Source organism: Populus trichocarpa, chromosome 14 (genome assembly GCF_000002775.5).
Source record: "Populus trichocarpa isolate Nisqually-1 chromosome 14, P.trichocarpa_v4.1, whole genome shotgun sequence".
NCBI classification, from domain to species: domain Eukaryota; kingdom Viridiplantae; phylum Streptophyta; class Magnoliopsida; order Malpighiales; family Salicaceae; genus Populus; species Populus trichocarpa.
Genome location: NC_037298.2, coordinates 13,051,221 through 13,061,911, shown reverse-complemented (window position 1 = coordinate 13,061,911; position 10,691 = coordinate 13,051,221). Strand labels below are relative to the sequence as shown.

The window sequence follows — 10,691 nt, the reverse complement described above, 5'->3', positions numbered from 1 at the left end:
GTTAGCAAGTGCTAAATGCAAATTAAAAATACTAAAACTTTATTTATACATGTGAAATTAGCTTTAAAATGAATTACAACACAGTTGTTTTAATTAATGTTAAAGTTTGTCGTTTGTACAAAAGACTAATTAATTGAATATATTAAAATCAATTATTTAGACGAAGACTAATTAATTAAATATATTAAAATCAATTATTTAGACTAAGACTAATTATTTATATATTAAAACCCAGCTGTCTAGACGAAAACTAGTAATATACATATATATAAGGCCGCCCCGCATGGATAGAGACTACTTGTTTGTAGTTTGTATCGTGCATGCATGATGGCGATCATGTGTTTCCGGTGGATCAAATAAATAATTGAAGTCCCATGTTATTGTCTTCTTATGGGATGACCATCCTGTGGGCGGCGGCGGCGGATCAATCTGACAGAGTGGAGGCTGTCTTGTTAGCTAACTTCGATGCCTTCTGCCGCTTCCTTGCCTCTATTGTCAGTTCCATCGGATGTAAGTTTCAAATGCAATGAATGTAGATCATAAAGATGCTCTTCTGTATATGAATCTGAAATCTTTTCGGAAAGGAAGCTACAGATTCATTGGTTTATTAAGCTGAACATCGAGGAAGAATCTCGAATATAATTAATGCGAACAAGCAAGAAACTAGAAAAAGAAAATGATACATGGAGAAGAAGCATCAGCAAGAGCTTCGGGAGAGAACCAAATTAGCCACAAATTCATCAATGTTTTTATCTGAACTACCACCTTCTTCCACTGCTTCTTTGGCCAGTTCCTTCCATTTACTAGCATTTCTTTTGATCTCCTTCCCTTTCTCCCCCTCCAATATCTCTCTTATGCAACTCTCTATTGTTTCCCGCCTAGCAATCTCTTTCTCATCCACCGCAGCTTTAACTCCCATGTTCCAAACATCTGTAATGTACTTTGCGTTGGTGCTTTGATCTGTTCGTTGTGGCATTGCCACCATTGGGACTCCTAAACTCAAAGCCTCCAGGCTAGAGTTCCAGCCACAGTGTGTAACAAAGCATCCCACTGCCTCGTGAGCTAAAACCTCCAACTGTGAACACCATCTGACCACCAAACCTTTCGCAGAGCTTTCTTCTGCGAAATCTTTCGACATTTTAGATTCTTCAGATGCTCTTACCACCCACAAGAAATAACAATCACTCCTCTTCAATCCCCAAGCTAGCTCTTCCATTTGCTCTGCTTTGAGATCTACCAGGCTCCCAAATGACACATGTACAACCGAGCCTTTTGCCCTATCATTAAGCCAATTCATGCAAACATCATTGTTCTGCATGAAGAAGCTGAAACCATAGTCTCTGTCGTTCTCAAGTTGTTTATCTAAATACATAGACGGTATAGTTGGTCCAATACTTCTAAATGGCCAAAGCTTGGCAAACCAATCTGCCACCTATAAACCCAAAATGAAAAGAAAAGAAAAGAAATAAATAAATCAATTTAAGTTAGAATTTGATTTACATAGCACAAAGAAATGTATATGTGGTGTATACCACACCTCTCTTTCCAACATATAAAATGAGTTGCAAAAGACCCAATCCGCTCTATCAATATTGGAGAACTGATCCAAAAGCATGTCAAAGAAATCTGGGTACGTCCCCAAATGATAAATGAAAGAGGGCAAATCTTGAGGCTCTAGAGGAGGCAATCCAGGAACCAAAATTTGAGTCTCCGTGACAGGAAGTTTGATCAACCCTCGATAGACGTGATAGTATATGCTATCAACAGCACAAGACTGGGTGAAGAAAGCAGCACCAACCAACCCAAATTTCTTGGCTACATCAAGACCCCAAGGCATAAAGGCGTCATAAATGATGCAATCAACAGGGCAGTCTGAACCACTAAGCTTCTCGACAAGATTGTCAAGAGTTTGCAATCCCACCTTCCAAAAGCGATCAAGGTATGACTTGATGCTTTCTGCGTGGCCTATACCTCCTTCATCATATCCATCAGATATAGTTTGGAGTGAAATGGAACTGGAGGATGATCCAGACATGATGGCGTTGGAGATAAAACGAGTAGTAACTGGAGTTACTTTAACTCCTTTGTGTTCTAAGCGTTTGGAGAATTGAAGCATGGGGTTTATGTGGCCTTGGGCTGGAAAGGATACGACTAAGCAGTGAGCTTTACAGCGCTTCTCCATTTTTTTTTGTTATGGTTTTACACCAATTCTCTCTTTCTGGCCTGGAGTGTTCTTCTCATGCCAATTTGTTGGGGATCTGTGATCTGTCGGCAATACGCATCAGCTAATTATTGCTGTGATGATTGTTTTTTATTTTATTTTTTTGTTTGAAATGTATAAAATTAATTTTTTTATTTTTTTAAATTTATTTTTATCATAATCATAATAAAAAAATCTAAAAACATTAAAAAATAGGTAAAGGAATCGAAAGTGAAAAGAAAAAAAATGAAGAATAAAATCAAATTTAGATTGCTTGGAACCAAGCAATTGAAGAGAAGAAGATAAATTTTTTTACTTATACGCGCACAAAAGAGAAGAGAATTTTATGGAGGAGAGCCATTAAAAAAATAACCTAACCGGGAGAACAAAAAAATAAAAATAAAAGAGGCAAAAAAAAAAAAAAAACCTTTTTCTCACATTCTCTCCCAACATACACCAAAAAAACCTAGCCTTATTATACCTGAACGTAGCCACCAACTACACGAGAAAAAAAAAATTACACATCCATATACCTGTTTCCCTCATCTCTCAGCCTCCACGCCACCATCAACATAGGTACCAACCTCCACGCTACTACTAGCAACTTCTCTCACGATCGACTCCTACACAAAGTTTCCATCTTGAAAGCAAAACTCGATGTTGAAGATTGTTTTTCTTTACGACCCCTCATTTTTTACTGTGAAGAGACCAAACCCAGAAGTTCACACCCCTTCACCACAATGCCAACCTTTATCCTCTTCACCATAGCTCACAACTCTTGTTAGTAGCCCCTGCCATGCAAACCTCCACATTACGGTGTTCTCCTCTCATCTATCCATCCAAAACCACTATAAACTGACCCTCATTGTCGACCATATTCCTCCACCAGTAGGCACCAGCTCCTCGACATCACGACAACCTCTACCAGCAATAGATTTAACAACTCCAGCTCCAACAACATCAGCACTGTAATTACGACCATCAACAACTTTTTCTCTCTTTTTAGCCATGAACCGATGATCCATCAACAACCATCGAACTGGCCCTCCTCACACACGATGCTCCACCTGTGTTAGTAGCAACAATGACCATTTGAAGAAAAAATAGTTAGAGATAAGAAGATATAAAAAAAGGAAAAAGAAAGAAAAGAACCAAAGTTTGTTGTGTTTGTTTCCTGCTTTTACAGGTTCCTCTTTGTTACACTACTGGCATAGAAATGAAAAGGAGTGGAAGAGTTGCCCGATCCATGCCATCACGCGCCTCCCACGATGTCGGAGTGTCACCTGCACGAGTCGCAAGTAGCAACAATGACCATTTGAAGAAAAAATAGTTAGAAATAAGAAGATATAAAAAAAGGAAAAAGAAAGAAAAGAACCGAAGTTTGTTGTGTTTAATTTGTTTCTTGCTTTTACATGTTCGTCTTTGTTACACTAGTGGCATAGAAATGAAAAGGAGTGGAAGAGTTGCCCTATCCATGCTATCACGCGCCTCCCAAGATGTCGGAGTGTCACCTGCATGAGTCACCAGTGACAGAGGCATGAGTCACCTGCATCGGTACTCTTTTAAAAGTCTTAGAATAAAAAAATTATTGGTAAACAACTTTAAATTTTATTGGTCTCAGGAGTAAAATAATATTTTTACTATATAAAAATTGAAAAAAACTTAAATATTCTTGAATAATTTTTTAATGACCAATGAGCTTGGAAAAAAAAAAAACAGAAGCACTCCTAAAACTAATACCACTATTTTTTCCACTCAAGAGCAAAATAGTAATTTTATTATAGTAATCTATAGTAAATTATTTATTGTTTAAGGGAAACATTTACGCCCTGTATATTTTGTTAAATGTTTGGAAAAATGGGAATAACAGCTGCTGTGGATGAGAATGCGGTCGGGAGACAAGAAGCAATTAAACATTGCATTAGCCAAATCATCAAGGGAGAAAGAGGGAAAGAGATCAAAAGAAATGCTCATAAATGGAAGAAATTAGCTATAGAAGTTGTGGATGAAGGTGGAAGTTCCGATAACAAGTAGTCAATCAAGGTCATTTCCGTCATTGTCATCCATGAGATGTGCCATGTATTTATTTTAATGTCCATCATTTGATTAAAATAACTATTCCCTGTACCTGTGACTTGCTGAAAAAAATAGACATTAATAATGCTTTACACACACACACACACACACACACACACACACACACACAAGTTTAATATTTCTTTCATCTCATCTCATATTATATATTTTATATTATCTCATATATTTATATTTCTAAACATGATTTACTAAAAATTAATTTTATAAAATTAAACTATAACTATTAAATGAAAAGCAAAATAATCCCAAAAAATGAGAATGAGGAAAAAAAAGTTTGAAAGAAAAAAAAATTCAAAAAAAAAAAACTTATGATGGTTCATTGTTTATATTATTTGTATGAAAAATGTTTCCATCTCAAGTTTTTTAATATGTAGAATAATAATACATAGTTTTCAACAATAAATCATAGTTTTTAGACCCTGCCCGGTCCAAGACCCGGGTTCCGGGTTTTGACCGGGTCACCAGGTCGTCAGGGTCAATTCTTTTTTTTAAAAAAATCAAAACAACGTTGTTTTAGTAAAAAAAAAAGTTAACGGGTTACAACCAGGTTTTTGACCGGGTCTTGCCGGGTCAGTTGAGTTTTTTCTTCAACCCGCCCCTGTTCTAGCCCCGGGTCGGCTGGGTCCCGAGTCGACCCTCCGGGCCAGGTTTCAAAACAACGCAACAAATACTAATTTAATTTTGACCCACTATACATGGAAACAATATTTATGTAAATTGCTCAATTTTTGAACAAGTGTAAACATGATGCGGAGTTAACAAGTTGAGAATACATGTATGTGTGTGTATTGTGAATTATATGCGTATAGTCAGAAAAATTTCAATTGTTTTCATTTAGGTTTATACAATTTTGGTCCCCATCGAGACAAATTAGTACAATCTGGTAATTTACTATAAAGCATTTAAAGTTAGCTGTGTCATTAGATTAGCGCCTCCCTCAACTCTAATATGGGGAATTACTTACCAAGTTTACCTTGACATGTAATAATTTTAAAAAAGATTAATTTTTCCAATCAATTAAAATGTTTTTATTTTATTTTTTATTTCCTTGATCTTCTTAAATTGAGCGTACCATATTTTTTTTAAAAAAAATTATGGACTAATTACATAAATAAAAATAAAAATAAAAATAAAAATCAATAAGACAAATAAACTTTAATAAGATGGGTGCAAATGAAAAGTGAGAATAGTTTCAGAAGTTTATAAGAAATTTTTCCTTTTAAAAAAAAAATAAAATTTCCTTTCTAAACAAAGAAAGATTATTAATCACAAAGTCTCTTATACCAAAATTGCTAAACTCATTATTTACTCCCTAAGCCTCTATATTTTTATTTTATTTTAGTCAATTGAATACAATTTGTCAAAATTAAAAATTTATCTAAGCTAATTGAGTAATTTTTTTCACTACTTAGTCATAATGATCAACTTTCATTTCATTTCCTTTCCTTTAATACTATCACTCACCGTCCCCCGTCCTCTTTATTGGTGATATCTTTCTCAATTTGATAAATTATACTTAATTGAGTGGAAAAAAAAAAAACAAAGACTTAACTTACCAAAGCGAAACTAGAGGATTTTTTTTCTTTTTTTTTTAATGAATTGGTAAAAAATAAGTGGGTTTTGCCAACCAAGAACCCCACCTGACATTTTTTTATCTCTATGTTGCTATTCAATTCTTTACATTAAAAAAAACTAAAAATAGTAAAAAAAACAACAAAAAATATGTTATTGACGTAGTTATGTCATTTTCAACGTCTGTTTCAAAGAATTTAAAATAAAATATTTACTTTCAATGTGTTCAGTTGTTAACGTGTTTTTTAAGTAAACGTTGATGTTGCTCTTTTTAAAAAAATTAAAATACAAAAAAAATAAAAAATCAAAATTTATAAAGGAACCAAATGTTAAAAGAAAAAAGTTGAGGGACCAAATTATTTTTGGGTTACTTGATCACCAAGTTTGCTTGGAGACCAAGTAATTAAAAATAACAAACTTATTTTTACCTATATATAGGTGATTACACACACACACAAGGAGGAGGTAGAAAATTTTGGAGGAGAGGTATTTTAGGAGAGAATTAGTTAGATAAAAATCACCCACGCACCAAAACACTCTCTCATCTACCAACTCACAATCACCCATACACCAAAAATAACTTCCCTTTACCTAAAAAGAAAACATAACAAACCCGGGACCTCACTCTCTCTCTTTGTAAAGAAGAACAAAAACGTGAACCGCCAGCCAACATTAGCCCATCAACTCCACCCAAAACCTCCCCCGTAAAGATAACAAAAAAAAAAACCTATCTTTCAAAATGCATCTTCAACCTCCAACCATAGCCTTCACTAGTGTTAACAAAGCCACAAGTAGTAGCTGAACCAAACCACAACACCACCTTCACCCGGGAGACAACCCATCTTAAACCAATCCTCACAAAACCCATTCCTACTTCCTTTCACACTTTTGAAGAGAGACCCGTTTCAAGAACAAGAAAGAAACAAATCTCTCTCTTCATCCTCATAGTCATCTCCCCATTGACCATTCTACCAGCCATCGTGAACTGCCATTCACTTCCCATCAATTGGCACCAGCAATTGCCCGATTATTTAGCCTCTACCATTATCGAGTGTGGCCTATATCAGCATCGTCAGGACACAACCAAGCTCCCATAAATTAGCGCCAGCAATGGCCTTTAGTGGCTTACCCATTTTAGCCACGGTTATCCACGACATTGGTTTTCCTTCATACCCCCAAACAATAACCGAAGTACCATTGACCAAACACTTTTGATCAGCTTCCACCCATAAACCAACCTCTCCTTACCCCTATCTCCACCATAAAAAAAATTGATCGAAACCAGCCATGGTACAACCTCAACACCATTGTTCTCTGCCTTATCAAACCAAATCACCCAAACCCGAAACCAAAAAACCATAAACCCATATCTGTTGTGGACCCAACCAGCCTCCTCCACTGTTACCAAGCAAGACCCATATCCTTTCCATTGTAAATTGTTGAAACTGCTAGAAAAAAAAAACAATCAAGAAACAAATCTTTAGATTAAACAAAAGAACTAAATATAACAAAAAGTGTTGGTTGATTTCATTTTTTGCAAGTCACGATGAGAGCCATTGTTAGCACAAGAAGAAGGAGAAGAAAGAGAAGATCCTGATCCACTCTATTTTTTAGTCAAATGATGACATGTGGAAACACGAGCCGATAATGACAGAGGCACGTGGATACATGTGTCGCCACTGTTCCTTCGCTTCCCAAAGTCTCCCAATATCGTTTCCTTGGTCACAACAGTGTCTCTAAATAAATCTCAATCCTCAGAAGGTCGATCTACAAACTCAAATTATTTTTGGACAAATTGCAATAAAATTGTGAAAATTTTGGAATCAAATCACTTATTATTTTTGTATAATATTTGGACTTTTAATTTGGTTTGATTTGTGTTTGATTTTGAAATAATTTGATTACTTGTGATTGTTTTGTGGACGTTAAATATTGGTGCATGAATTATGTTCGGGTCGGTTTGATTTATTTGGATTATCATGAAATTTAAACGAAGTAGATGAAATTAAAAAAAAAATATGTGGATGTTTGGCTTTGTTTGGTTTTGAGTCAATGATCAATAATTGGTTTTGAATTGATATCATGCTTAAAATAGCCTTGATAAAAATATTTTATTTGCGTCTTGCCAAATGCATCCTTCATCAGTTTTTTTTAATTCTTTTAATGTTTGGAAGACAATTTTGCAATCAATTTTGATTTCCCTATCTTTTTTTTACCCTCTTGTATTTAATATTTTAAATTGTGACCTACGTGTTAGGCGTGTTTTTTTCGATATTAAACAAATTGGATCCCTTCCATAAAAATAACAAAAAAAAAACCTTTCTTTTAAAAATACATTTTTTGTTTAAATTGCATGCGGCCAAGTCCATCAAAATACAAAAATCATGTTTTTGCTTAATACACACACATTCACCACACACACATGTATGTATGTATATATACACAAATGTTTTAGCATTTTTTTTTTTTACAAAATATATATTTGCATGCATTTTAAATTTAATAACCAGTTTACTAAATCCATGAGAATTTGACCAATATTTCAATAACCTCTAAAATTTCAATTCATGAGAATTAATGGTCAATATTATGGTATAATTGAGGGACCTACAAGTAGGCTGATATTTAATTATCAGGAATTGACTAGAGAATTCTTAGAATTATTCTGAATATTCATCAATTTTAATTGGAATTATTTTTCACCACAACACACAAATGATGGAAAACCCTTCTGCTTTCTAACATAGGTAAACCCTGTCAATGCACCTACATGTATCATTTTCATAAGAATTTATACGGACATACGCCCCCATGATAAATTTGAAATACCAGATTTATTCATAACAGAAAATCTTTATCCTGAGTCATAGACAAACTACCGGGTAGAAACTCATCAAAACCTTTAAACCATATTCACACCACATAATGCAGCTTATCTCAGGTAAGGTGTGCTAGTGGTGCTAATATCATCCCTAACCACAATCAGTCTCTTCCCTTGAAAATTCTGATAAGACCAATACATTCGGGTTTCTTAGCGACCCTGAACCAAACAATTAGGTGACGACTCTCTGACACCTCCTGATGTCGCGCGTCCACATACGACACTCTTTATAATTGAAAGCTTTTAATTTTATGATTAACTTGAAATTTTTGTTAGAAAAATGGATTAGAAACTTAATATTTATTTTAAGATAAAATTGACTCAATTAAAAATATAAGAACTTGAACAATTATCATACTATATAGCGATAGATTAAGCCATTAACTCATATTATTAAAAGTAGGACTAATAGAAAGAATTACTAAACTCGAAAAATATATACTTCAATACATAGGGTTATGAGAACATTTTCATGTTTTTTGGTAGAGGCAAATTTTCAGAAATTTTTGGGGTATTAGCCGCTGCAAACTTCTTCTAAACCAATAGTTCAAGTAAAGAACTTTGGACTGAATAGAAGTAAATTACATCAGAAATCATGGTCATTTTATAAATATTTTCTAGTATCATTGGCTACATCAACTGTTGCCATTTAAAATAAAAAGAAAAAAATATTCCATGAATCTTAAAGAAAATATTTATTTCTATTGTCATACTTCAATTATTTTTCAGAGAAAAATATTACAAAATCTCAACACTCTCCCGTGCTATAATTCTTTATTAAAAAAAATAGACAGCTGCAGGTTGCTCTTTTCATCTATCCTTTTGATCTCTATTTATTGACGACCTTTGGTTTGCTTTTTGTGATTCTTTATTGATGATGTCCCAAAAAATCCAAGGAGCTTAAGAACAAGGTTTATGTGTTGGATAATCAGTTAATCTCTTGGTTCTAGCAATCTAATTTATTCTTTCAAGCCATGGTGGCTGATGATTAGTACTTGATACCTCCAAAAAGTCTTTATATATATATATATATATATGGATTTGGAGACTCTCTTATGCTTAGGTAAATATCTCTTTGAGAGAAAAAACAATGATACTTTAGAGAGGGATTTTGAAAATAAATATGCAGCTGAGAATAAAGATATAAAAAAAAAAACTTGTCCTCTTAAGGATCTCATGGGTCTTTATAGCTCATATCCTTACCCTTTGATCCAAGGGCTCACTCCAAAGTTCTATTTTTTTTAAAACCTTAAAACATCTCTTATATGTTAAAGAGAAAAAAATATATATGATGACTTATTAGAAGGGAAATATCTCCAACTTATTAGAGAAAAAATATCTCTAACTCCTTAGAGGGGAGAAATCTCTGACTTATCAAAGGAAAAATATGTCTCTGACATATCAAAGAGCCAGGTCCATATATGTATGGGCTTAGTGCTTGGTTGAGCCTAAGGATGAGGGGCCTGGCAATTTTCCAGGCCCATATATGCTTGGGCTCAGCACTTAGCCGAACTCAAGAATGTTAGGTCTGGCAGTTTGTCAGACCCGTATATGTTTGGGCTCAGTGCTTGGCTGAGTCCAAGGATGTTGGGTTATCACCCAGCCTCTGGTTCCGTTAAATAAGGATCCAATTAAAAATAAAATATATCGATCCATTAGTAGCCCCCTAAGTCTTTGTGTATTTATTACGCAAAGATTTTGAAAGTTTACCAGCAGTAAATAAGAGCCCTTTTTTGCCTTTTCCATAAGATTTTCTTGTCCCACATAGGACTATCGGAACTCTTTATGGTTAGCTGACTCATTTTTATTGAAAGAGATATCTATTGGGAAGCAAAACGAAAACTTGCATTTAATGCAGTAATTGAGTGAATTTCTAGAGATTTGAGATGATATAAAAAGTCATTCATTTAACGGTGAGGTTGAAAAGATGTTTCCTTTATA

At 34.2% G+C, this 10,691-nt stretch overlaps 1 protein-coding gene across 1 annotated transcript; it reads right to left on the bottom strand.

Moving 5' to 3' along the window:
• Nucleotides 1-573: 573 nt before the first annotated feature.
• LOC7463367 (UDP-glycosyltransferase 74G1) lies at nt 574-3,541 on the bottom strand. Its single transcript, XM_002320522.3, has 3 exons — nt 2,734-3,541; nt 1,538-2,265; nt 574-1,432 (listed from the first exon to the last, which is right to left on the bottom strand). The coding sequence occupies exons 2-3, from the start codon at nt 2,180-2,182 to the stop codon at nt 698-700; spliced, it is 1,380 nt and encodes a 459-aa protein (XP_002320558.2). The 5' UTR covers nt 2,183-2,265; nt 2,734-3,541; the 3' UTR covers nt 574-697.
• Between the last annotated feature and the right edge of the window lie 7,150 nt (nt 3,542-10,691).

Coding starts and splice junctions, on each gene's coding strand:
- LOC7463367 (XM_002320522.3), bottom strand. CDS start 2,182: ATGGAGAAGCGCTGTAAAGCTCACTGCTTAGTCGTATCCTTTCCAGCC. Junction 1,433..1,537: donor TTTATATGTTGGAAAGAGAG/GTGTGGTATACA, acceptor TTGGGTTTATAG/GTGGCAGATTGGTTTGCCAA.